The sequence below is a fragment of the Electrophorus electricus genome, chromosome 17, assembly GCF_013358815.1.
Source record: "Electrophorus electricus isolate fEleEle1 chromosome 17, fEleEle1.pri, whole genome shotgun sequence".
NCBI classification, from domain to species: Eukaryota; Metazoa; Chordata; class Actinopteri; order Gymnotiformes; family Gymnotidae; genus Electrophorus; species Electrophorus electricus.
In genome coordinates, this window is record NC_049551.1 from 4044415 (window position 1) to 4067825 (window position 23411).

The 23411-nt window shown below is 44.2% G+C and overlaps 4 protein-coding genes across 11 annotated transcripts in view; 2 read left to right on the forward strand and 2 right to left on the reverse strand.

Moving 5' to 3' along the window:
- Nucleotides 1-1977: 1977 nt before the first annotated feature.
- Nucleotides 1978-5375, forward strand: rfc3 (replication factor C (activator 1) 3). Its single transcript, XM_027000904.2, has 9 exons — nucleotides 1978-2155; nucleotides 2938-3075; nucleotides 3214-3281; nucleotides 3469-3566; nucleotides 3813-3994; nucleotides 4090-4226; nucleotides 4406-4504; nucleotides 4875-4944; nucleotides 5097-5375. The coding sequence occupies exons 1-9, from the start codon at nucleotides 2069-2071 to the stop codon at nucleotides 5286-5288; spliced, it is 1071 nt and encodes a 356-aa protein (XP_026856705.2). The 5' UTR covers nucleotides 1978-2068; the 3' UTR covers nucleotides 5289-5375.
- Nucleotides 5376-6452: 1077 nt separating this feature from the next.
- On the reverse strand, nucleotides 6453-12334 carry kl (klotho). Its single transcript, XM_027000863.2, has 5 exons — nucleotides 11488-12334; nucleotides 10779-11289; nucleotides 9885-10153; nucleotides 7554-8676; nucleotides 6453-6891 (listed from the first exon to the last, which is right to left on the reverse strand). The coding sequence occupies exons 1-5, from the start codon at nucleotides 12211-12213 to the stop codon at nucleotides 6566-6568; spliced, it is 2955 nt and encodes a 984-aa protein (XP_026856664.2). The 5' UTR covers nucleotides 12214-12334; the 3' UTR covers nucleotides 6453-6565.
- Nucleotides 12335-15486: 3152 nt separating this feature from the next.
- On the forward strand, nucleotides 15487-16762 carry zar1l (zygote arrest 1-like). The gene is made up of 4 exons (XM_027000930.2): nucleotides 15487-16104; nucleotides 16180-16272; nucleotides 16356-16430; nucleotides 16513-16762. Exons 1-4 carry the CDS (start codon nucleotides 15487-15489, stop codon nucleotides 16654-16656), a joined length of 930 nt encoding a protein of 309 aa, XP_026856731.2. The 3' UTR covers nucleotides 16657-16762.
- Nucleotides 16763-16991: 229 nt separating this feature from the next.
- fryb (furry homolog b (Drosophila)) overlaps nucleotides 16992-23411 on the reverse strand; it is a 58859-nt gene continuing 52439 nt past the window's right edge. For 6 of the 8 annotated variants that reach the window (XM_035535582.1, XM_035535579.1, XM_035535577.1 and 3 more), the window contains 7 exons: nucleotides 23044-23193; nucleotides 21368-21466; nucleotides 21133-21216; nucleotides 20127-20144; nucleotides 19781-19891; nucleotides 19186-19388; nucleotides 16992-18471 (listed from right to left, as the gene is read on the reverse strand). In XM_035535582.1, the coding sequence (XP_035391475.1) occupies nucleotides 18213-18471; nucleotides 19186-19388; nucleotides 19781-19891; nucleotides 20127-20144; nucleotides 21133-21216; nucleotides 21368-21466; nucleotides 23044-23193 (924 nt within the window). In that variant the 3' untranslated portion in view covers nucleotides 16992-18212. The remainder of the gene's footprint in view (nucleotides 18472-19185; nucleotides 19389-19780; nucleotides 19892-20126; nucleotides 20145-21132; nucleotides 21217-21367; nucleotides 21467-23043; nucleotides 23194-23411) is intronic. The other 2 variants (XM_035535583.1, XM_035535578.1) reach the window with 1 other exon arrangement.

The following is a 23411-nucleotide window of genomic DNA, read 5'->3' on the forward strand; positions in this document are numbered from 1 at the left end:
ATCAGCTGCGCAAGCAAAGTGTGCCATTGTCCGAAATGTCCCGTTTCTCGGAAACCTTGCGTATCAGAACATACCAGATGATCTGTCTGACTCACTGGCTGTGGTGAGCCATGAAACACTTTGATTCTGACTCAGTCCAGCACGCTGAGCGGTGCCGAGCTCCCAACTTGGTCCATTACACAGGAGCAGAAGCACAGTGTGCACACAGCTTCAAGCTTAACGCCCCTCACCCTCCTCTGTGGCTCATATCCAGGTGTGCTGGGCGCCCACCTGGACCTGCGCCTCCTGCCATGATAGATGACCCTGATAGATGGGAGCAGACAGACAGGGTGGGCTCAGCATGCGGCACCTCCCACTGAGAGGGCAGAAGGCATGTGAGCTGATCGCAAGAGTTTATCACAAACACTGCTGAACGTGTACTGAGGGGCAAAAGTATGAAGACATGGAACGCTATAGAAAAAAATAACGAGAAAAAAGAGTTTGAGCACAAAACATAAGATGACATGCTGTACGGTTGCATATGTAGCGACAAAAAAACCCCTACAGCTCCTTAACAGCATGACATAGCACACAGTGTGAGTAATGTTTGCATTTCAAATTGCGCAGATCATTTGTCTTGACTCTGTCAAAAACACTTAACTAAGAGTGCGGTGTTCAAAACGTGCAACTAGCAGTGAAGCAGGAGACACATCATTTCTAGGTGGCAGCCTCTGGCTACACTGCATGTTATTACTGCCAGCAGTTCAAGCACCAGCAGGTTGCTGATACTGAGATCATTCCCTTTGCCCATTTCATTCCTCTCCATTTAAAGGGGTTGTGCAGTAGCGTATCAGGAAAACTGCTGTATTCCGCTTAGGAAAAGACAAGTGTAGTTTCAAGGTTATTTTTATGTCCTCTTCTAAAGTGTTAAGTGTTTGGTGTTCCATTTAACACAGTTGACAATGCGGGGAAGCTTGTAACCACATTCATGTCATACTCATTAATGCATAAAACTAAGACTATTTGGGCGCTTTTTTTTTTTTTTTTTTTTTTTTTGTGGTACAGAAAACAGAAATACTCCTCTAACCTCAGTTCTCTTGCAACCAAACTCAGAACAGCTAAACATGGCTTAAAATGTGCACATGTGATTGTGTCCATGCAAGAGTTGAAATGTTCACTTGCTGGCTTGTATGCCAAAAAAACTTTGACTGTTTAATTGTCTTACTGCAGTTGATTTTTTAAACAAAATTTACATGGATAAGCTGTTGAGTCTATTAATTAAAATTCATCGTGCAATTATAAGATTGTAAGACTTTCTTTGCATTAAATGTTTTATTAATAATGTTTTAAATATATGTATTATCCCAAAACACTGACACTATCTTACATTTTTGTTAGAAAAACATAGGAATAGTTATAAAATGGTGATTAATTACATCTCAAGTTTTTTTGAATAAATATTATTTAAATTGTTTGCTTTTTATGAAGAATTAAATTGGCTAAATTGGTTACTCGATTTGGTAAATTCATTCACAATCGATTTCAAATAAATGATAAAGACCGAGAGCCAAAGCAGTGGCGTGACTGTCCTGCTGGTCTTTAGTGGTGTATAGCGCAAGTTTGGCTGTTAGCTCATTATCTGACTCGACAGATCAGACAGTAAATCGTGACCTCTACCCTTATGTCCTACATATAGGAGCCTAATTATACAGTAACCATATACGATGGTGGCGATTTTGATTACTTGTGTAATATCGATTTTTTTATTACAATGCAAACATTACTCAATAATTACACATAAATAGTCATTAATATTTACTATTAGGTCCGTCTTGTGTTACATTCGTTTTCTTAGAAGATTTAAACCGCTTTAATGTTTCAATGAAACCTATTAATGTTTCAATGAAACCTATTAATGTTTAAAAGTTTTTTAATGTAGCTTGAACGCTCCATTATCAAGTTTTGAATAAAGATTTTTGTCCCTCAACGCCAGCCGTCGTTAGGCAGTCTCCCGCGAAACACGACAAACCCGCGCAGTGTCTGTGTTCAGTTTCAGAGTAGCGCGGACGTTACGGGTCGGTGATGCAGCATGAGTTTATGGGTGGATAAGTACAGGCCAACGTCCCTGGCGAAACTAGACTACCACAAAGACCAAGCCAACCAACTGAGAAACCTGGTGAGAAGCTTCACAAGTCCGGTAGAGGTAGCTAGCGTCTTCTCCACCGGCGGTTAGCCTGCGAGCTAATGCTAGCCTGCGAGCTAGCTACGGGTCAGACGTCAACATTAACGGTCTTCACACAGTTAGGGTGCGCTTTTAATGGCTGCAAACATGCCGGGTACGTTAGCTGGCATGAGGACCTGTCCACTAGCCGTGACTGCCGACTTAACGGTATTCTTGGTCCGAACTTGTAAACCGCGTCGCGGGCCAAATCCGGTTTTTTATGTTAACGTTGCAGTTCTAGCACGTGAGCCACGTCGGCGCGACATGCACGAGTGTTCAAAATCGCGTGGTTAAAAAACAAAACTAAAACGTGTTGCATTATAGAAAACTAGTTAGCTAGCTAGAGAGTCAGATAGCAGACTGACAGGGCAGACAGACTTAAACACAAACTTACAGCCTGGTAATGAGTCCCAGAGCACCCATGGAGCGATATAGGGACATTCGCTTTCAAATTCACCTTTATAGGATAACATGGAAAGGCGAAGGTGCCTCTTTAATTAGCACAACAACGTGGACGGCTGTCTGAGCGCTACCAGAGCCTGCCACCGTGTACAGCAGTGCTTCTAGGCCTGGGGGTTTACAGCATATGGACGTATAGGATTTTCTTGCTCTGACAGGTAAATCCGAAAAGATGGTTGTCGGGGAATACGCGAGGTCACACGCAGCAAGTCGATTCCTGCCCGCTATACCTGTTGGCAGTAGCTAAAATCTAGCTGTGCTTTCTTACTCTGATTTAGGTACAATGTGGAGACTTCCCACACCTGCTTGTTTATGGTCCCTCTGGCGCTGGCAAGAAGACGCGAATAATGTGTGTTCTGCGTGAGCTATACGGAGCTGGTGTGGAGAAACTGCGCATTGAACACCAGTCAGTCACAGTAAGCACCATCACTGTGGTGAAAACCACTACTGAAAGTATTAGGAGCTTGGATGTAGTCACTTAAAATCTGCAAGTTGCCACTAGTTAAATTATTTGTCATCTTAGTTTACTGATAATAAATATTGTCGTCATATAGGCCCCATCTAAGAAGAAAATTGAAATCAACACCATTGCCAGCAACTACCATTTGGAAGTGAATCCCGGGTAAGACGCTATGCCTTCTACTTAGGAGAACGCCATCAATCGCTGTAACAACAAAGGCACACATAGATTGCACAGTTTGTTCCTCCACTGTTCTCACCGATTAGCCTGCTACCTGGCTTGTCTTTTTAAAATTAATGAATTCATTAATTGTATTAATTTTTTTAATTAATTTATTTTTTTGTTGTAGTGACGCAGGAAACAGTGACCGGGTCGTCATCCAGGAGCTAATAAAAACTGTGGCTCAGTCTCAGCAGATCCAGTCCAGCACACAGAGAGAGTTTAAAGGTCAGACTCACTCAACAACTTTGACCTGATTTAGAAACACTATTGTATTGTCCATGCTTATCAAAGGATTCTGAAGCAGTGCCAGATATGTATAGTGGCTGGTTTCTCTGTCTAACCCTTGTTCTTACTCCTCTCCTGAGCATGGGTAAAGTTATGTAATGCTTTAGGATAATGTGCTTTTATGGCACAAACATTTGACAGCTTCATTGTGACCAGTTGCTATGAGCGCCTGACGCCTCTCTGTAGTCGTGCTGCTGACGGAGGTGGACCGGCTCACCAAGGACGCTCAGCATGCCCTCCGCCGCACCATGGAGAAGTACATGGCCACGTGTCGCCTGGTTCTGTGCTGCAACTCCACCTCCAAGGTGATCGCCCCCATCAGGAGCAGGTGCCTGGCTGTCAGAGTGCCCCTGCCCAGCGTAGAGGAGGTACGGCTGCCTGGCCTGCAGGTTAACACACGTGGCATGCTTGACGCACACGGCATGCCGGTGCAGAGGTCAGCGGGTGGTGCTCTGTGCCGCAGGTGTGCAGTGTCCTGACGGGGGTGTGCAGGAAGGAAGGGCTGCTTCTCCCACCGGAGCTAGCCAAGCAGATCGCTGAGAAGTCCGGCCGCAACCTCCGCAGGGCTCTGCTGATGTGCGAGGCCTGTCGAGTGCAACAGTGAGTGAGCGCCAGCGAGACCAGAGACTGGAACACAAGAGCAGGGACATAGGTCTTTGCTGGGAAACCAATGCACGCATACTGCTAAAAAAAAAAAAAAAAAAAAGTAATGATCTCGATTTGGGCAATTGTCATCGCTGTCTTAGAGTTGATGATATTTTCTTTGTTTCTCTGTTTAGGTACCCTTTCTCTGCAGATCAGGACATCCCTGAAACAGACTGGGAGGTGTACCTCAGGGAGACTGCTAATGCCATCGTCAGCCAGCAGAGCCCACAAAGGTTAGTGAACCTGTCTAGGACAGCTGGGAGCAGGGAGTAAGCATCACGCATGTTCTGCCATACCAACTTTGGCCCTTAAAACTATTGTAACTCAAACTATAAAATGCAGTGGGGAAATGTTCAGTAGCATTTGAATAAAGTAGTGTTGACATACTCAAGAGTCACGTGCTCTTTTGAATTTATAAGGGACTAACAACCAAGTGTCATTAGGATGACCTTGAATTGACAATGCTTTTAATCTTTTTAAAAAATTGTTATAATGTGTTTATGGTACAGACCTTAACTGTCACCTTTTTCCTGAGGACCTTAATGCATTAAGCTAAAGATTATAATTCTCTTGCTAAATGTCCGTCATTTGTTTTCTTTAAAGACTTATGGAAGTGCGGACGAGGCTGTATGAACTCCTGACCCACTGCATTCCACCAGAGATCATCATAAAGGTACAGCAGCTGGACAGTTGCCATGACCATGCCACACCTTCCCGGGGGATCTCTCCATCAGCTTGCAAATGCTCCAAGTCATTTGAATACATGTCAGCCAGGTGCATTTGCTCCAGTGATTTTATTTTTTTGTGTGTGTTTTAACCCTGTAGGGCCTGGTGACGGAGCTGCTGGGTAACTGCGATGGGCATCTGAAGGCGGAGGTGGCCCAGATGGCAGCCTACTACGAGCACAGGCTACAGCTGGGCAGCAAGGCAATTTACCACCTGGAGGCATTTGTGGCCAAGTTCATGGCCATCTACAAGAAGTTTATGGAAGATGGCCTTGACAACTTCATGTTCTGAATGCTCTCATGAACTTTTTCTTTCTTCTTTCTTCTTTCTTCTTTCTCTGTTTATTTTCATTATAATAAAACATTAGCCTTTGTAACAGTTTGACCTGGTAATTGTTTTCAAATTAAGAAATGTTATTTCCATGATGAATTAAGTAGATAACTAAAAACTCTTAGGGCAACACTGGACTGAAAAGAACTGGTTAACCAATGGTGAACCACCTATAACATTAGAGTTTAATCCAACACCAGACTTAATACCTTTAACTGAATATGAGGTTAGGTTCTGAATGTTTGTACCTTTACCTGAATGTTAGTTCCTGAGCATTAGAAGTGTTACATTAGCCAGTGGTTCCAGACCCAGAGGAAGCTAAACCCTAGAATAAAAATAATTTTAATAGTGAGTTCTTGATCAACTTGGTTTTAATGGAGTGCAGAAAATGGTGGTGTTTTTTTTTAAATCCAAAACAGTTTACAATTATGACTGAATACAACTTGAACAATTGAGGGTTAAGGGTCTTGCTCAGGGGCCCAACACTGGCAGCTTGGTGGTGGGGCTTGAACTGGCAATCTTCTTATTAGGAGTTAAGTACCTTAACCACTGAGCTACCACTGCCCCAGGCTGTTCCATCAATTCAGAAATTCAAACAAAATTATAAGTGTAATAAAATCTAATAAAGTGCTGCATGTTATCTCCACAAAATAGTGGAGCAGTTTAACATGTATTAAGCCCACTAAATCCAGGACTATTTGGTGGGCTTTATGAATGTATTTGGTTTACATTAGTTTTAGTTCCACTGTAGTAGGCATTTTTCCAGTACATAATGGTACCATCTATCTGGAAGGATGCAGGCTTGCACAAGTTTCTGACAACGCTGAAATTTAGCACATACTCTGAGACAAGGAGTCATGTCATTGTCCAGTACTTATTCTGCAACGAACACAAGCGTATCAAACTACAACTGCCCCACTGCTCTGTTACATGACCTTGTGGATGCCAGATAGTCGTTTAGTTGGTTATGGGGCTCTAGGACTGAATGTAGCATATCACTGTGAGTGCAGTGGTTATCACTTACAAACAGACTCAAACAATACATCACTGGACCAATACTGATACAATGACCACCACCTAATTATGATTTTGGATTGTTGATCACATAACTTATTTAAAGCCAAATAAAACCAACCACAATTTAATATTTCAATACAGGCTTTAAAAAGTTACACAATAGATATTTTCAAAATGTTAAAAAAATAATAGTTCAGCAGACAGTAGTCTAACAACAACAGCTATTTGTGGCGCTTGGTCCTGTAGTATATAATAAGTCCCACAGTAATGAGCATGGCAGAGCCCACAACAGAGATGAAGGCTACCACCGGCCGCTTGGTCAGGACAGGACACCCCGGAGAGCGGCTGGGAACGCTGGGACAATGCTGCGGAGTGCTGCCGAGGGGAGGGAAACCGTTACGATCGATGATGGTTCGGTAGTGGATCAGAGAGGATTTTGAGATCACCTCCTCCTCCACGTGGCCATACATGCCAAAGCCTGGGTCTCGCCGGTCGTTGAACGCGTAGGCGAAATAGCCTTGTAGGTTGACCCCATCCAGTGTGTATGCTGTGCAAAACAAATGTGAAATTAGAGAAAGTAAACAGCTCCAACTTGAGAAGGCTGTATTATTTGGATTGATTAGTTTGTTATCAACGCAGCACGATAATGCTAGAGCCTACTAAAGAGGAATAAAACAGTTTTCTAAAATAAATCGCATTGTGAAACATACGTGTGTATCTGTGTGGTTTGACATCAGTGATCACAGGCTCCCTGAAAGGTCAGTGAACTGAGTCCTGACTGTGCTGTCTAATGATTAAGTGGCTTTGGTTGTGTTTGCATTCTGCCATGAGCTTTGTTCTTTAGGGCCAACTGAGTCATCACACTTCAAACAAAATCACATCTAACCATACCGTCCACAGGGAAAGACCCAAACCCAACCTACATCTACAGGGTTGAACTAACTCATACAGTGTTCATTTGTTACCAATTTCTAGATTAAATCTACCCTAAACATTTTTCCAGTGGTAAGTCACCATTAACACTGCAATTTAGTCTCAGACTTGGCTTAATCTGTGCCTTGAATGCGTTAGTGAATTAAATAATGCATTAGTTAATTAATGTAGTTTCTGCTGTTTACTGAAAACAAACATTGAATTTTTATTTTTAATATGCCCCAAATACGTAATATTCAATATACAATTCAATATTCACTGTATGAAAGGTCTTACCTTTCAAGGCCTCATTGATGTAGTTGTACAAATAATAAACCCGTAAACTGTCTTTGAATCTTGCTGTGTCTTCTTGAACACCATTGGCCATGATATAGATGGGCACGCCTTTAAAATGTGAGTCCACCCAATTAAGAGCTTTGCGCAGACCCCAAGGAACCACAGGGGAGTTACGCCGTGGAGACATTATCCAGGTGACATCTGAAATCAGCTGTACCTCCAAGTTGTCCTTGTATAAGTATTTGTCTTCAACCTCATCGTAAACCATAGAAGTGGTGAAGTGGCTGAGAGCAAAGAAGTCATAGGAGCCTTTGACTAGCTGTCGGTCCTCCTCGCTGAACATGGGTAAGTGGTAGTTGAACAGGTCGATGGGATTTCGCTGCTGGAGCCAGCTGCGCATCATTGGAGGGTAGTCGCCGTTCCCAAAAACAGGCTCGGCGAACCAGCCCACGCGGAGGTCCAGAACACGGTTCGCAGGGGCCACGTCTTCTCGGTTGAAGGAGAACGCCGGTTCCACCCAGTCCATGTGCAGCACTAGAGAAGCCTTGCCCCCCTGAGACCGGCGGAACTCATTGTCGTACACCCGCCAGGCCAGCGCATGGGCACGCAGCAGCTGATGGCCCACCACGTAGCCTAGCCCTTCTTCGTTGGGCTCGTTCAGGGTGATCCACAGCTTGACGTGCTCGCCAAGCCTCTGGAAGCACAGCCTGGCGTAGTCTGCAAAGGCCCGCACCGTCTCCTCGCTCTGCCAGCCCCCGTTCGCCTCCATCAATGAGGGCAGGCTGGAGAGCTTGCCAGTGTGATGCCAGAGGGTCACCACCGGGCTAACGTTGGCCCTCTGCAGCTCGCTGGTGAAGCAGCGGTAATAGCTCAGCAGCGTGTCATTGGCTTCCCATACGCGGCCCGTAGGCATGACTGAGGACCAGTTGAGGGAGAAGTGGTAGTGGGAAACGTGCATGTGCTGGATCTCTGACACCTGCTGACGGATGGCAGCGTAGTCACTACAGTGGCGCTGCCGCTGCGTGGGGACCCGCGCACCCTCCACCTGCTTCAGCTTTCCGTTGTCCGAGATGTTCCAGATGTACACGTTCAGGTCGACAAACTGCGTGGGGACAGTCTCCACCTGCATACAGACCCAAGACACTGCACATAAACAATAGAGGAGGTGGGGTCAAGTGAACATTGAGCTCAAAATCTGGTTGAAAAATTAGGGCTTTAATATGATTTGAGTAGGAGTTTAAAAGCTGTCAAGGAAACTAGGCCACAGGTGGACACTCCATGATCACGCACAGAATCTGGGTTCTCCTTGATGAACTTTGTATCCTCCTACTCATCTAAGGACAGAAAGTCAAACAGGGGCAAGGTTAGTTTGATTGGCAAACTACATTCTGTGAGATTCTAATATGTGAGAGTATAATTTAATGAAGATGCATCTGAAATAACAGTACTGTTAAGATCAAATATTATCAGAATGCTTCTATTTCAGTCAATTTCACTGAACACTATTAATAGGTTGAGATAAACTGAAGTCAAAATACAATGAATTTCACCCTAATTTTGAAAAATGTTTACATGTTGACATGTGCATGTCTATTTTTTGTAAGTTACTAGCAGTTCTGAAGAAACTGAATGTTCTTTAAAGCCACAATCAGTTTTTATTAAGATTACATATATTGTTAGATATATTGTAGATATATTGTTATTTTGTTACATGTTAACATTAACTAATAATAATGTACAAATACTGCTAAAGTCAATCAATTAATAAATTAATTGCTGATTAATTGAATGGATATGGTAGTCTACTCTTTTTGACCCAACATTACATCTTTAAAAATCTAGGAGTTATTTTTTAACTCTTATCCTCACTTAAGATCAAAGTATAAAGGACTAATGGTTAATGTGTATTTCAAGCTGATGTTTACGCAGAATTTTTTTGCTTCAAGTTACACATTCACTATGATGTATCACAAGACATGAAGGCTGTGGATTTACAGTGCGACACTGCTGCCTGTTCCTCACAATATCACAAAACCCATCTACCTAGGATAATACACAGGCTATAGTAATAAACACAAACAGAAATGTGTACCTAATTTCCCAACAGGTACTATTCTTATATGTTTACCTGCTCCTGCAGTAAATAAGCATCTTAAAGACAAAAATGAAAAATACCCAGAATGTGCAACGTTCTAAGTGCGCTAGCACAGCTGCGTTTTCCTTTAAGGTATGATGTCTTCTTTCGGTTTCTCCGAGCAGTGCCGGTGCTCTCTACCTGTATGGAGTTTGCACACACTCCCCAAGCGAAGTGACAGGGGAGGTGCTCTCTACCTGTATGGAGTTTGCAGACACTCCCCAGGCGAAGTGACAGGGGAAGACTCCAACTGCGGGCCGGTTCTCAGGTAGCTGAGGGAAGCCATTCTTCTCAATGAGTTTACTGTAGAACATGGCTGACGTCTTGGGCTCTCTTGTCAGGTGATCAGATTTAAAATCGACGTAGTAGAGGCCACGCCGTATCCCATACTCCCGATACCACTCAAAGCCATCCAGAAGTGACCAGGCAGTATAGCCAATTACATTCACTTTGTCAAAACGGATAGCTGGAAGGGGTCAGTAACACGAACAAAGCGAATTACTACAAACAAAAGCAATAAAATGGATTACTGTTTTAATAAACATGTGTAATATATTTAAACGTGTAATAATATTTTTGATAATACTTTATTTCACTAAATATACTAGCTAAGACTGCTATATCAACCATAATGCTGATTCAGTCTAAAGAGCTGACACTCCAGATATTCTAAGGCCACTGAGATTGCGCTTCAGCTCACTTGGTTTCCTTGGTGACAATACTAGAAAAAGCAAGCATGCACGTGGAAATACACAGCCTAATAGTAGCAGAAAGATTTTATGCTATTATAGCCATCAGTTCAAAGTATAACAATCAAAAATTCAACTGTACAGCTTTGATTGCTTTTGTCAATGAAGATTTTGCTCTTTTACTGAGGGCAAGACTTTGATTAATCAATGCATTAAATTTGTGCAAAAAAAGATTTCAGACAGTCTGAATGCTTAGAAACTTTCTAAAAAAAACAAAAAAAACAAAAACAAAACTAGACTTTCTAGATGCATTTTGTGAGTCTCGGTCTTTTCCGTACACTCTCGTTTCCTGAGCGCCACGCCCTAGCGACTTCCCTTCAGCTTCTGTTCGATCGCACCTACCTTTTAAAGTCTCCACTATGAAGCGTTTGAGGTAGTACATGTGTTTGGCATCCTTCGTCCGGGTATTGCCATTCACAAACCACCCACTCTCCACCACAAACACGGGCGGGCCGTTGTACTCTGCGTGCACCCAGTACAGCAGCATGCGCAGGTCCAGATCCTCGGTCTGCCCAAAGCGCAGGCTGTCGTTAATCAGCTGGAAACTGAGCGCGGGCCCGTGAGACAGGGCGAAGAAGTCGGCCGTGCCCTTCACGTAGTCCCGCTCGCCGTCGGTAAACGACGGCAGCCGGTGCGTAAGGCTGCGTTTCATGCACGGCGGGTAGTCGCCGTCCCCGAACAACGGCCGAGCGAACCAGCCCAGCACGAAGTCCAGCGAGCACTGGCAGGCCCGGCGGCTGTCCTGCCCGGTCCTGCCGGGCTTGATCCAGTGCGAGGCCAGCGCTATGGACACTCTTCCGCCCTGGAGCTGTCGGTAGCGCTCGTCGTAGAGATGCCACACGGCGGCATGAGCCTGGGACACGACCGTGAGAGGTGCATGTTTACCAAGCATCACTGCATTATATATGCGCACAACACAGAGTACCATTTCAGGGAGTACACGACAAAAGATAAACAGGGCTTGTTTACATAAACACTACAGACGTAAACAAGAACATCACTTTTCCCTGGCGATTTTTTTTTCCACGTTAGCCATTAAACACACTTTTACCTTTAAAAGATTGTGCCCAACTCTGAACGGTAAGTCTGGGTCATTTTTAATTCCAGGTGCCACGACCCCAGTCCCGTATCCATGCCAGGCCACGACAAACGGGTTGTCCATGGTAATCCAGAGTTTAACATCAGAACCAAATGTTCGAAAACAAAAATCTGCATATTCTTCGAACAGCTCCACGAGGACCGAGTTGTTCCAACCTCCATAGATGTTCTGCAAGTTATCCGGCAAGTCCCAGTGATACAGAGTCACAACTGGCTGGACTTTTATCTTTTTAAGTCCACGGATGAGAGTCTTATAATATTCGACGCCCTTTTCATTATAAGTACCTTTCGTACCGTTAGAGAAAATCCGCGGCCAGGACAAAGAGAAGCGGTAATGACTGACCCCCAGCTGCTGCAGTGCCCGGAGGTCGCCGGGGATGTTGTGATAACTGTCGCTGCCCACGTCGCCCGTGAACACCCGGTTACCACCGCGCGTAAACGCGTCCCACACGGATTTCCCTTTGCCGTCTTTTTGCCACGCTCCCTCGACTTGATACGCGGCCGTCCCAACGGTCCACATGAAGTTATCAGGAAACGTATCGTACAGGAATGCTTTGTCGTCGGGATAAGGGAGCTTACTGAACCTGTCCCATGTGTGCAAGCCGGCGCCGGGGTCGGCCACTGCGCACTTGAGCAGGCTGCATATCCGCAGTGCAAAAACCATCCTCGCAATTTTCATTATGTGGCAGTAAGTCGCTCAACGCCAAAGCATGAAAAAAAAATAAATTCAATACCTTTATATCTCGTGTGCTCCTTGTTGCTAAAATTGTCATAACCCGCGCGGTCCCATCTCTGCTCGGTTTTCTCATGTTAGGATATCTATCAATTATTAGCTAAGCACTTGACGCATACATCGGTTTCCAAGCTCTCTGGAGTTTTAGTGACCTATAATAGCTTGCCAGTATCTTCCCTAAGGGTAGTATTGATTGTAATATCGAAACTTGTTTGATTTAGAAGTAACTACTTCACAAAAAAAGAACGAAACAAACAAGGACATTTTTATTTCATTTGTTATGTCGCTGCCAAATTATTTCCGTCTAAATGTTTTATACAGATAAACAAAATAAATATCACTAATATAAAAACCCGATGGGCCTAAGAAATAATAGGTGCCATTTCATCTTTAACTCGATCAGTCCTAATCCAAACACACACGTAAGAAAGTTCAATGCTGCCTTTCATTTGGGTATTTTAAATATTTTTTATATATAAAAATGGTTCTCCATGAAGTAAAATCTGCAGGGTTTCTTTTTTTTTCTTTTCTTTTCTTTTTTTTTTTTTTTTTTTTTTTTTGTAAAAATGTTGTCTGCTTATGTGAAAGGATGTCATACAGAACATCACGGTTTATATTACGTACTATCAGCCACGTGCAACTTCAGGCCAGTTCAAGCATGGAAAATTCAACAGAGCAAAATGTAAAACGCTGTTGTATCATGATTCCAGACGTGATTCTGTTAGAATGCTGTAGCAATAAAAACCCCATCTGACGTCTGATCAATATTGGGAGCATCTGGCAGATCATCGTAGCCTAAATAATCCGATGGAGTATGGTGCATGTGTTTGGTTATTACTAGCGAAGGTTTTACACACTTGAAGATGCAAAGCCCAAGCAAATGCAGGTAGCTACAGACCATAATAATAACCAACACCACATGCACTATCGGATTATTTAGGGTACACTGATCTGCCAGATGCCCTCAATAACGTCAGACGGATTTTTTCTACAGCAGTCAAACAGAATCACGTCTGGGAACATGATATAACAGGGTTTACATATTGCTCGTGGCTGATAGTCACAATAGCCATCTTTGTATAACGGGAATAATCAGATTAGACAGTCTTGTGAATTAATATATTTGAGGTCACATCGATCAAAGTGTCACGTGGTTCCTTTTCCCTTTGGGTTGTGACGTGCAGAGATTATAGCTGCAGCAATGGTGTCTGTGATTTAGCTTCCTCTAGGTACAAGCATCCTATGATATGACTTGATTTAAAGTATACTGATGCATTTTTCGGAAGTATAATTCACCACATTATAATTCACCAACATAGTTCGTATCTTTAAATATAAGTGTAGCAGACATGGCACAATTGCAACGTTTTTAAGACGATCCGATACTGATATCTTTATTCTGACTGTTGTAATTAGAATTTTGAATATCGATACGATATTTTTTTTCCTTTAAAAATCGTCCTGCTTAGTTCTCAGATGCGGTGCACGCACGCACTCTCTCTTTCTTTCTCTGTGTGTGTGTTCAGAACAGCTGCCTCCAGAAATGTAAAAAAAAAAAAAGACACTATAGATTTTCTCATCAGAAATGTTACTAAATGCAATTACAAATCCGCATCAACTTAATATTGGCCTTCTTGTGAATTCTTGTTGCATATTTCAGCGGTAACTCGCTGCTCTACCCGCTACACACCAGGCCCTGAGTGAGCAGAGACCAGCAGGGGTTGCCTGTGCTGTGAGTCTCTCTTCACTCAACCTCTGCTCCAGTTAGCTTATTCTCCAGCTACTCACGCACATTTCCAGCCCACCTTAAAATTCAGCAGGCTAATGGCAAACTCAGCAGCGCTCTCGTTTTTATGTATCGAACCTTAGAGCAATTAAGTTCATGAAGTTAGTGAATGAGGGCGTGCAAACTGTTATCACGTGACCTGCAGGGCACCCGCTGCAAAACATTGCTGATTTGTTTAAATGTTTTTCTCTCGATATCCGATCCAGCATTGTTGTTGTTGTTGTTGTTGTTGTTGTTGTTGTTGTTTGTTGCTGATATCGACCCTATACGTGGTATCGGATCTTTGCCATCTCTAGATTCGTAGTATTCTCAAACAACAACAAAAGCCGGAACGAAACTGAGAACATTAGATTTGCACTACTCTTAGGCTATACGGTGTAGTTGTTATAGCAACGAGTCCAAGTTTGATATTAATGTGGAGCTAAAAACCTCAGACTTTTTAGGGCCAGCGGTCAAATAGATCAAAAGAACTGACCACTGGGAAAGGTCAAAAGGATAACAAACAATGTACTGTTTCCTTAGTCTTGAACTAAATTGCAACGTCGTTGCTTCAACTCTGAACGTCTCTCCCGGTCTAATTTAATACTAATCTGTGTCTGGGTTTAGTTTACAAACCAAATTGATAGTAGCTTTCCAATAACGATGATGGCCAATAGGCCCTCGTAATCATCACAGAATTGCAGAAGAAGAAAAAATCTATACAAATAGATTCTGTTTTCTTAGAACCAACACAATTATAGCAAGAAATATGATTTTTGAAAATAGAGTACAGTGTCATTTAAAAATGATAAATGTGGACTGGGCACCTGCCACGCGACAGTAGCCTGCTACCTGTGCATGTCTGCAGGGCACATAAAGTAGACCCTGTCCGTGCATTCCGGCTGCCGTCGCCTCCTGCATCTGAAAGGTTAAATATCAGATCACGTATCTTTATTGCTGCCTTATTTGTTTGCCTCTGTGAATAAAAGCGACACCAAGAAATTCAAATAATATTTTTTACGACCTTTGCACATATGTTCATTCAGGGCAACTGGCCTACAATACAGTTCAGGAAGGATTCAAACCTGACCTGAAAAGGCATATAACCCCCTTACCACTGGTAGCTTTACACAGCCAGAGGCCAGGCAAAGTCATCAATCATACATTTATGCTAATTGAGAACGTATCGACCACTTCGCCATGTTCAAATATCGTAAACTAGATTTTGTTTTATATTTTGTATTCCATCAAAAGATGGCACGAGTGAAATTTTAAATAAAGACTTGTGAATAAGATTGAGCAGTGGTCGTATGACTACGTGTGAGGGCGGGCCAAAGCCCACACCTGGGGCCAGTCGCTTAATTGCCATGTCGTTGCCAGTGGACAGTTCGGTTGGGACCCGGAATGAAAGAAGCGATAAATTTCCGGCTGTGAAAGTGGAAGTCTTGTTTGTAATGGAGGGATTAAACTTATCTGCTTATAACTTCGGTAGCTATCCTGGTTATTTACCCTTTTACCATGGGAACACTAAATTCAAACACCCGAACTGGAGTAAAAAATCCAATTTCAGTGTGGTTTCCGAAATTCCTGACTATTTTGAAATTTACAAACGTGCTCAGTTGAAGGCCATATTGTCTCAGGTGAACCCAAATTTAACGCCTCGCCTACGCAAGGCCAACACCAAGGAGTTTGGGGTCCAGGTAAACCCCAAAGTAAACGCTACCGTTCAGTGTTCCCTCGGCCCCAAAACTTTGTCTTATCGTGAATACAGCTTGGGCTCACCCAAAGCCACCAGCCCTCTGAAGCGCGACCTCCCCGGTACCCCGGTGAACAGCGTGCGTTTCTCCCGTCCGGTTGCCATCTACTCACCGGTCTTCGACCGCAGGTTTTTCTCTGTACCCGTCCGTGCCGATGAACGCGAGGACGGTGAAAAGCTCGACCGTTCTGGTGGAGGGAGAGCCGCCGCAGCGGTCGAGGAGGAGGGGGACGGGGAGACCGACACCTGGCTGGAGAATGAGCCCCAGCAGCGCAGCTCTCCGGCCAGTTGGGGACCAAAGAGGTTCAGCTTTCAGGTCAGTGGAAACATCGCGGGTTTTTGTTTTTCATGCTTGCCCTTGGACCGCTATGATAACGTTGCCTGCATCTAGTTTCTGGAGCAGAAGTATGGATTTTACCACTGCAACAAGTGCAACATTCGTTGGGAGAGTGCTTACGTGTGGTGCATCTCTGGAACTTGCAAGGTAGCGTTGCTTGAACTTTCTAGTCACTTGCTCTGAATTTTATTTCATCTTTGTATCAAGTTGTAACAAACTCGTTCTACCAGGTTTACTTCAAGCAGCACTGCAGGAAGTGTCAGGCAGGACTGAACCCATACCGAGTGGAGTCTATTCAGTGCCAGGTCTGACGCGACCTCAAACACGCGCAAACGCCCGGGCACTGCACGAGCGACGCAGCTCAATAACGTGTGCGTTTCTCGACAGACGTGTGAACAGACGCGCTGCCGCTGTGAGCAGAAGCCGAGGCACATCGACATGCGCCGGCCTCATCGCCAGGACCTGTGCGGTCGTTGCAGGGGAAAGAGGTTGTCCTGCGACACCACCTACAGCTTTAAATACATAGTCTGATCGCCCCTGCTGCTGGCCTTTTTAGAATCGATGTCAACGGAAGTGAATTGAATGTATTTTTGTATTGCTTGTATTTAAACTCCAAATAAAATATAATTCAGCATTATATGGATGCCTCTCTTGCTTTAAAGATCACTTGGGGCGTTCACCTCCTGAGTATGAACCCATTTAAGATCATTTGGCTAAACTTTAGCCGAAGGTCTGACTCCTTCACTGGTTTCAATGGGCTGCTTGATGATCCTCCTCCGTGGAAATGGATTTATATGGCGTGTGCATTACCCCCATGGGTCCCTCACGGGTAGGCATTCAGGCACTCACTTCAGGTGAATCAATACTGGTTTTGATTAGGCTTTATTTTTGACATGATGCTTGACGGTGCACCACACGGTTTACTTCACAAAAGCCATAAGTATTTACATAGTGTAGGCTAAGACTTTTCCCTAAGGAGAATGTGCAAGCTAATCTCTCCTGGCATGCACACATCTCTGAACGCACATTGACCTACATGAGAATCTCCCTTTATTATGTCACACAAGTACATTTGTCAAAGTTTTCATTAATAAATAGTACTAATTGTAAAAATACATGCTTGGCAGTTTTGAACAACACATCACAAATTCTCAAAAACTATGTTCTATGCATATTTGTGCATCTTGACAATACAAGTCACCTAGAGGTGTCGGTATACGGTAAAAAGCAAAACGTCTCAAAAGTGAAGGGCCTGATGGTCTCACTGACATTAACCAACACCAGAGTACATTGATATTACCAGCTCAGGCTATTAATTTTGCTGTTACAGTATGGTCGCTAAATGTCAGCGTATGTGTACGTGCAAGGGCACAAGCGGATATGTTTTCCATTCAGTGTTGAGTACTGTACCAGTGAGAAAAGGCCTCAAAACACACAAGCTTTTAGCTGTTCAACCAAAAAACAGTTACAAGCATTAACCTCTGTAGTGTCTTAGTAGGCAAAGTTCATTCAAAACATTCTTGAGCAGTACAGTAGAAAGGCATCCAGTTCAATGATCTTTCATTGCACGTTTCCCAGTGGACAGTATACAGAGTGGACACCTTTAGTAGAAGTTCCTACCAGCTTTGGCCTTTTCTTTCCAAAAAGAAAGCAGCATTTTCTCAGTAGCAAACAGGACTTCCTCTTCCTTCATGATGTTTGATTTAGAAAATGTAATATAGTGCAATTATATATAATATAAAAAAAACAAAAAAAAAACCAAATGACAGTGAATTAATCTGAAGTGTCGCACAGTAGCAGTTCTGTTTCTCCAGTATTGCTGCACATCTGAGAACCTGAAGACACATTTACTCTCAAGAGCCCCTTCCTATTCAATACAGTCAACGATGCTTGTCCAAGTTTCCCTAAGTAGGGTGCAAGTTTGTGGGTCAGAGCCTCAACAGGGCTGCAGCACTCCCAGACAGTGCACTGGATATGGTCTGGAGCAGGGGGAGGTGGGGGGGATGTGTGGGGCTGGGTGTCTAGGGGGGGATCCAGTGGTCGGGGGGTCCAGGCCATGGCTGGTCTGGGGGGCTGCAGGCCTCTTGTCAGAGACTCACGGCGGACATGCTGGAGTCCAGGAGGCTGGACGAGATGACCCGGTAACCCTGGGCGCGGCGGATCATGTCGCGCATCTCCCCGTTGAGCTCCATCAGCTTGGCGCATATCTGTGACTGGTCCTGGCTGGAGCCCACCAGGGCGTACGTGCCTGTCTGGCCCAGCGACTGATGGCGAAAGTAGATGTTCAGCAGTGTCTGGACCTCGTCCTCTGAATTCCCACCAAATATGTCGTTTGGCCATAGCTGTCTGTAGGAAGTAAGGGAAAGCAAACCTGAGCCTGGTCCTCACATTTACTAAAGCAAAGCCATACTGGCAAGTGTGGATAAGTGCGGAAGCTGTTTTTGAACAGTGGTCCGGAGAACCAATCTCTGAACTCGACCTTCTGAAATTGGTGGTCTGGAGATCATTTCCTGTGAACTCCGATACGGTTCACTGTGTGTGTGGACACTATCTGTTCTCGGTACTGCGGGTGGGGTTGCATGATTTGTAAAGTAATGTGACTGCTTCAACTTTTCACGTCACTTCCCTTTCAAAGTTTTGGCTGTGCATGCTGGAATGCCGTGTATCCACAAAGCGCTGTTATTTGCTGCTTGTGTGTTTGTATTCATGATAAATAAGAAAAAAGTTCTAAAATGACTGAACCTTGTGCCTAGCATTTTGTAAACCTGCTTGCAGAGAAGTGACATATGAAACTGTAAAGTCAGTCCATGGTTCAGATGGAATTATTCTGTATGAAAGCAAGCCAGCGACAATGAGCCCCTCCCCCCTGATGAGCCCAGAATCGATGGTGTTAACCATCCCTACTGATAGGATCCATAACCTTCAATCGTTACTCACTTTATCTTATTACGGTTTTTGTCTCCCCCTAGTGGACGCATGCACTTGGTTCGGTTTACCACAAATAATGCATCTTGCATGACCTTAATGGGCTGATCCCGCAGAAGGCCGTGCGTGTCTGACCTGCACTGGCGGATGTGTCGGATGGCTGTGGTGAGCTGACTGCTCCTCAAGCACTCGAGGATGGCCTGCACAGCTGCCTCTGAGGTGGGGAAGCCGGGCTGGGTGGCAGACCACTGCTTGGGGTCCTGGCCGCCGCGCACCGCTGTTACTGCCAACCGTAGATTGACCTTCAGCTCATCTAGCTCACGAGACATGTTCAGCAGCTGCAGGACAGGACAGGACAGGACAGGGGGTCAGGCCAGACTCATACTTTATGACTACAATTCAAATTCCACTACAGTTTAAGACTGGAAAATTACAATATTCATTTTAATCCATAGATAGTATCCCTGAACTAAAGGTTCGAGAAAAATTGATCAATACAGTTTATCCATAAAACTATCAATTCCTGCATACACTGCTGTTTTATTACTTATTGATATTTATGTGCCGTGTCAATGTTCATTCATTCATAGAAAGCAGCATATTGAAATGACACAGCGGACATCTCAGTCTTCATGCTTGCATGCTTCACTTAGTGGGACAAGGTGCATGTTGAAGTACCCCAGTGCTAGGGTTTAGCGCTGGACCCAGTGAATTTATGCGCACCACATACCTCTGGCACAGAGCTGATGGTGCTGACCTTTCCAACCAGTTTGCAGTAGCACTGAAAAAGCAGAAGTAGCTGGAAGTGCAGTTTATACAGCCTCTGACACAGCTCCAGCTGCTGTAATGCACAGAGAAACAGCTGATATGAGACGGGATGACACACACACACACACACACACACACACACACACACACACACACACACAGGGTTAAGAGGAAATATGTATTGAAACACACAAAACGTTACACAGCTGCTCAATACACATTTAATATATTCTGGACAAACTAATTCTAATACTATTTCTGACATTCACTCTCTACTGTATGAAAGAACTTCATCCTTTTACACTTACAGCCAGCGTTTCCATTTGCTGCACAGCAAGCGTGTCACAAAACCAGAGTTAAGAGAGAAGAAATACAAGCTGTTAATAAAAGAGCATGCACACAGGGAGACTGAACCCATCCCAGCAGTGTTGCATTTCTACAAAGCACAGCAGTCCTATGCCTACGATTAGTTGATCGGCAGCGTTCAGACTAAGCAAAGGGGTTTGCCTGTATTGACTATGCAGAGCTATGCTATGCACAGATTATGCACAACATGGTTTACGCACACTGTCTTCCCTAATGGCTTATGGATTTCTTTTTTTGTCCCAGTGCTGGGACTCAGGTGTTATGCACTACGCCTCTTGCAGTTGATCGTCCCTGCTAAGCTCATTGAAGAGCATGACAGTGAGCCAGCGTGTGTTAGATCCCAGAAAACAGAAAAACTGCCAAGTGGCTTTTGGAAAACTGGAAGTGGGAACCACTGTTGAATTACTCGGGATCATCTAGGTTCTTAATACATCGCATGTCTTTGTACTGACTATACATAATCTGTATCTGTTACTGCACTGTGCTGTCACAGTTTTACTGTGCTTGCACCTGTAGTTTGCATATGGCCTGAAGGAGCATAAATTTTAATTGAGTTGTGTATAGTCAGATATATGTGCTGTAGATTCTGAATCTATAGCAATTAATCATCCGAGCTAATCTATACTCCGGGTAGGCAGCGTGGTCACTCTTCCAGATCAGGTTACCACAGAAGGTCGCCATCTGGCCACACCGGAGACCTCTCGTGACCGCTTTCTTTCTTTACTAGTCATGTTTTTGCAATTTGGTCAGTTTGGAATTTGAAGGCATGAAGGGGTGAGTCAGAAGGAGCAGCACCTACACAGCTGGGAGCAGTTGGTCGAGAGCAAGGAGGAGAAGAGAGAGTCCAGTTCATACTGCCTAGTCCTCACAGCTCGCCTTCCGTTACATCACATAAGACTCATGTTAACTGCTGTGTCTGAGGGGGGTTACGGAGCGTGTCCTACAGACCTTCTCCTCTGTGTCTCCTGGCTGACAGGTGATCACCCCGTCGTCGGCGCACCTGGGGAACGTGGCCTTGCAGTTCTGCAGCCACTGGCAGAGACAGACATGCGCAGGTCAGAGTGGTCTGCGAGCAAAGGGCTTTTACACAACGCTGCATTTAACTGTGGTGCGTTATCTAGTAAGGGCTGCGTGTGTTCGTGCGTTGAACGTGTAGAACGAGAGAGCGAGAGGTGCCACATACAGAGACGGCTGCCTCCTCTCTGCTGTTGTACGTGTCCAAATACTCCTGCAGCTCCAGCACACTGAACTTCATCTTCTCCAACAGCCCATAGGAGATGATCTACAAGCCAAAGGAGGGGGGGGGGAGAGAGAGAGAGAGAGAGAGAGAGAGAGAGAGAGAGAGAGAGAGAGAGAGAGAGAGAGACAAACAGACAGACAGAGAGAGAGAGAGAGACAGACAGAGAGAGAGAGAGACAAACAGACAGAGAGAGAGAGAGAGAGAGACAGATAAACAGACAGAGAGACAGAGAGAGAGAGAGACAGACAGACAGACAGAGAAAGAGAGACAGAGAGAGAGAGAGAGACAAACAGACAGAGAGAGAGAGAGAGAGAGAGAGAGAGAGAGACAGACAGACAGAGAGAGTGAGAGAGAGAGAGAGAGAGAGAGACAAACAGACAGAGAGAGAGAGAGAGAGAGAGACAGATAAACAGACAGAGAGACAGAGAGAGAGAGAGACAGACAGACAGAGAGAGTGAGAGAGAGAGAGAGAGAGAGAGAGACAAACAGACAGACAGAGAGAGAGAGAGAGAGAGAGAGAGAGAGAGACAGACAGACAGAGAGAGAGAGAGAGAGAGAGAGAGAGAGAGAGAGAGAGAGAGATTGTAAGCCCTTCAATATTGGTGCAGTTTGATTGTTTGCCATCGCCCCAATGCATAAATCCTGTTTTCATATCTGGAAATGAACAAAACAGCACTTTAAGCTGAGAAAGTTTTAAAAAAATTCTATGTTCCAGTTTGGCAGATTATTGTACAGATATATTTAATATTTTATCTTAGATTCTCAGGAATTGATCCAACACTATTTATTACAGGCTGTTTGGGCAAGTTGAAAAGTCTTTTTCAGATCGTTTTTTCGCTGCTTTGGTAATAGCAAAGCTTATAGCAAAGCTTATACTCAAAGCACATCCATTTTCATACTTTAGTAATGGCAAAGAAAACTGTCCTCCTTTCCGGAAAGTGTTAGCGGCTTTCTTGGTAAACAGGTGGCTGCCAGGAATGACCGATATGCTGAATTTTGAGAGAAGGTGCTTCATGTTAAAGGTCAACTCTCACCTTATGAAGGCTTATGAATCCTTTTATATCCTTCTTGAATATTAAAGTGTTTTTCTTCATAAGGATTTACCGGTGACAGTTGGGGTTGGGAGAGGGGATTTTTAAGGTCTTTTAAGGTTGTGTGATTTTGCTTTTATCTAAGAATTCAAAATTAGAGCTTGTAACTTGGGTGTGCTATGTATATGTGTATGTACACATACGCATTCAATGCTTCTCAAAAAATTAAGCACCTGTTTCTTCAAACATGTTTTCGCAAAATACAAAGCTCACTCTCTCGACTCTCTACAAACATTTATATACATGATATACACCAAATTTGGATGAAGACTTAGGTGAAACCAGGAAACAACCGAATCCTTCATGAACCATTCAATAAGTAAACAGGAACAAAAAGGTCTCCATTTCGTGGAGAACAGTCTGTACTCGTCCAGATTCTACCAGAGAGGGTGACATCAAGGGTAAAAGGCTTAAAACCCCCATGGAATATACCCCTTCAGCATCATCAGGGTGAAGGGGTACATAAGGACATGTCACACTTGGCCACATACGAATCATCACCTGCTCCCAGAAGGCACATCTTTTTACCGTATCGGCATCCACAAACAGTGTGGGGCAGTCTGAGCACATCTGCAGCATGTGGGACGACCTCACAAACTTCGACCCGATCCCCCTCAGGCTGTCGCCCAGGTAACCAGCCGCATCACTGGTCAGGGAGCAGAACTTGTTCTGGATGTTCTGAGGAGGGGCAAGAATTCAAATTTCATTTTTAATCCGACTGATCATGCAGTGGTTTGCTTAAGACCCCTTTTAACAAAACCTGGAGTTCTAACCGTGCTGAACAGTGTGTGGGATAATCTGGAAACTGATTGGTCTATGAACTGTACATTAGGTCTAGATTTGATTACATCAATGTGCTGTATGTCTGGTTTTCTAGGGTATGTCTGTGCGGTCTG

Coding starts and splice junctions, on each gene's coding strand:
- rfc3 (XM_027000904.2), top strand. CDS start 2,069: ATGAGTTTATGGGTGGATAAGTACAGGCCAACGTCCCTGGCGAAACTA. Junction 3,076..3,213: donor TTGAACACCAGTCAGTCACA/GTAAGCACCATC, acceptor GTCGTCATATAG/GCCCCATCTAAGAAGAAAAT. Junction 4,945..5,096: donor CACCAGAGATCATCATAAAG/GTACAGCAGCTG, acceptor TTAACCCTGTAG/GGCCTGGTGACGGAGCTGCT.
- zar1l (XM_027000930.2), top strand. CDS start 15,487: ATGGAGGGATTAAACTTATCTGCTTATAACTTCGGTAGCTATCCTGGT. Junction 16,105..16,179: donor CAAAGAGGTTCAGCTTTCAG/GTCAGTGGAAAC, acceptor GCCTGCATCTAG/TTTCTGGAGCAGAAGTATGG. Junction 16,273..16,355: donor GCATCTCTGGAACTTGCAAG/GTAGCGTTGCTT, acceptor TCGTTCTACCAG/GTTTACTTCAAGCAGCACTG.
- kl (XM_027000863.2), bottom strand. CDS start 12,213: ATGAAAATTGCGAGGATGGTTTTTGCACTGCGGATATGCAGCCTGCTC. Junction 10,154..10,778: donor CATAGTGGAGACTTTAAAAG/GTAGGTGCGATC, acceptor GACCCCTTCCAG/CTATCCGTTTTGACAAAGTG. Junction 8,677..9,884: donor TGTCTGCAAACTCCATACAG/GTAGAGAGCACC, acceptor GTCTGTATGCAG/GTGGAGACTGTCCCCACGCA.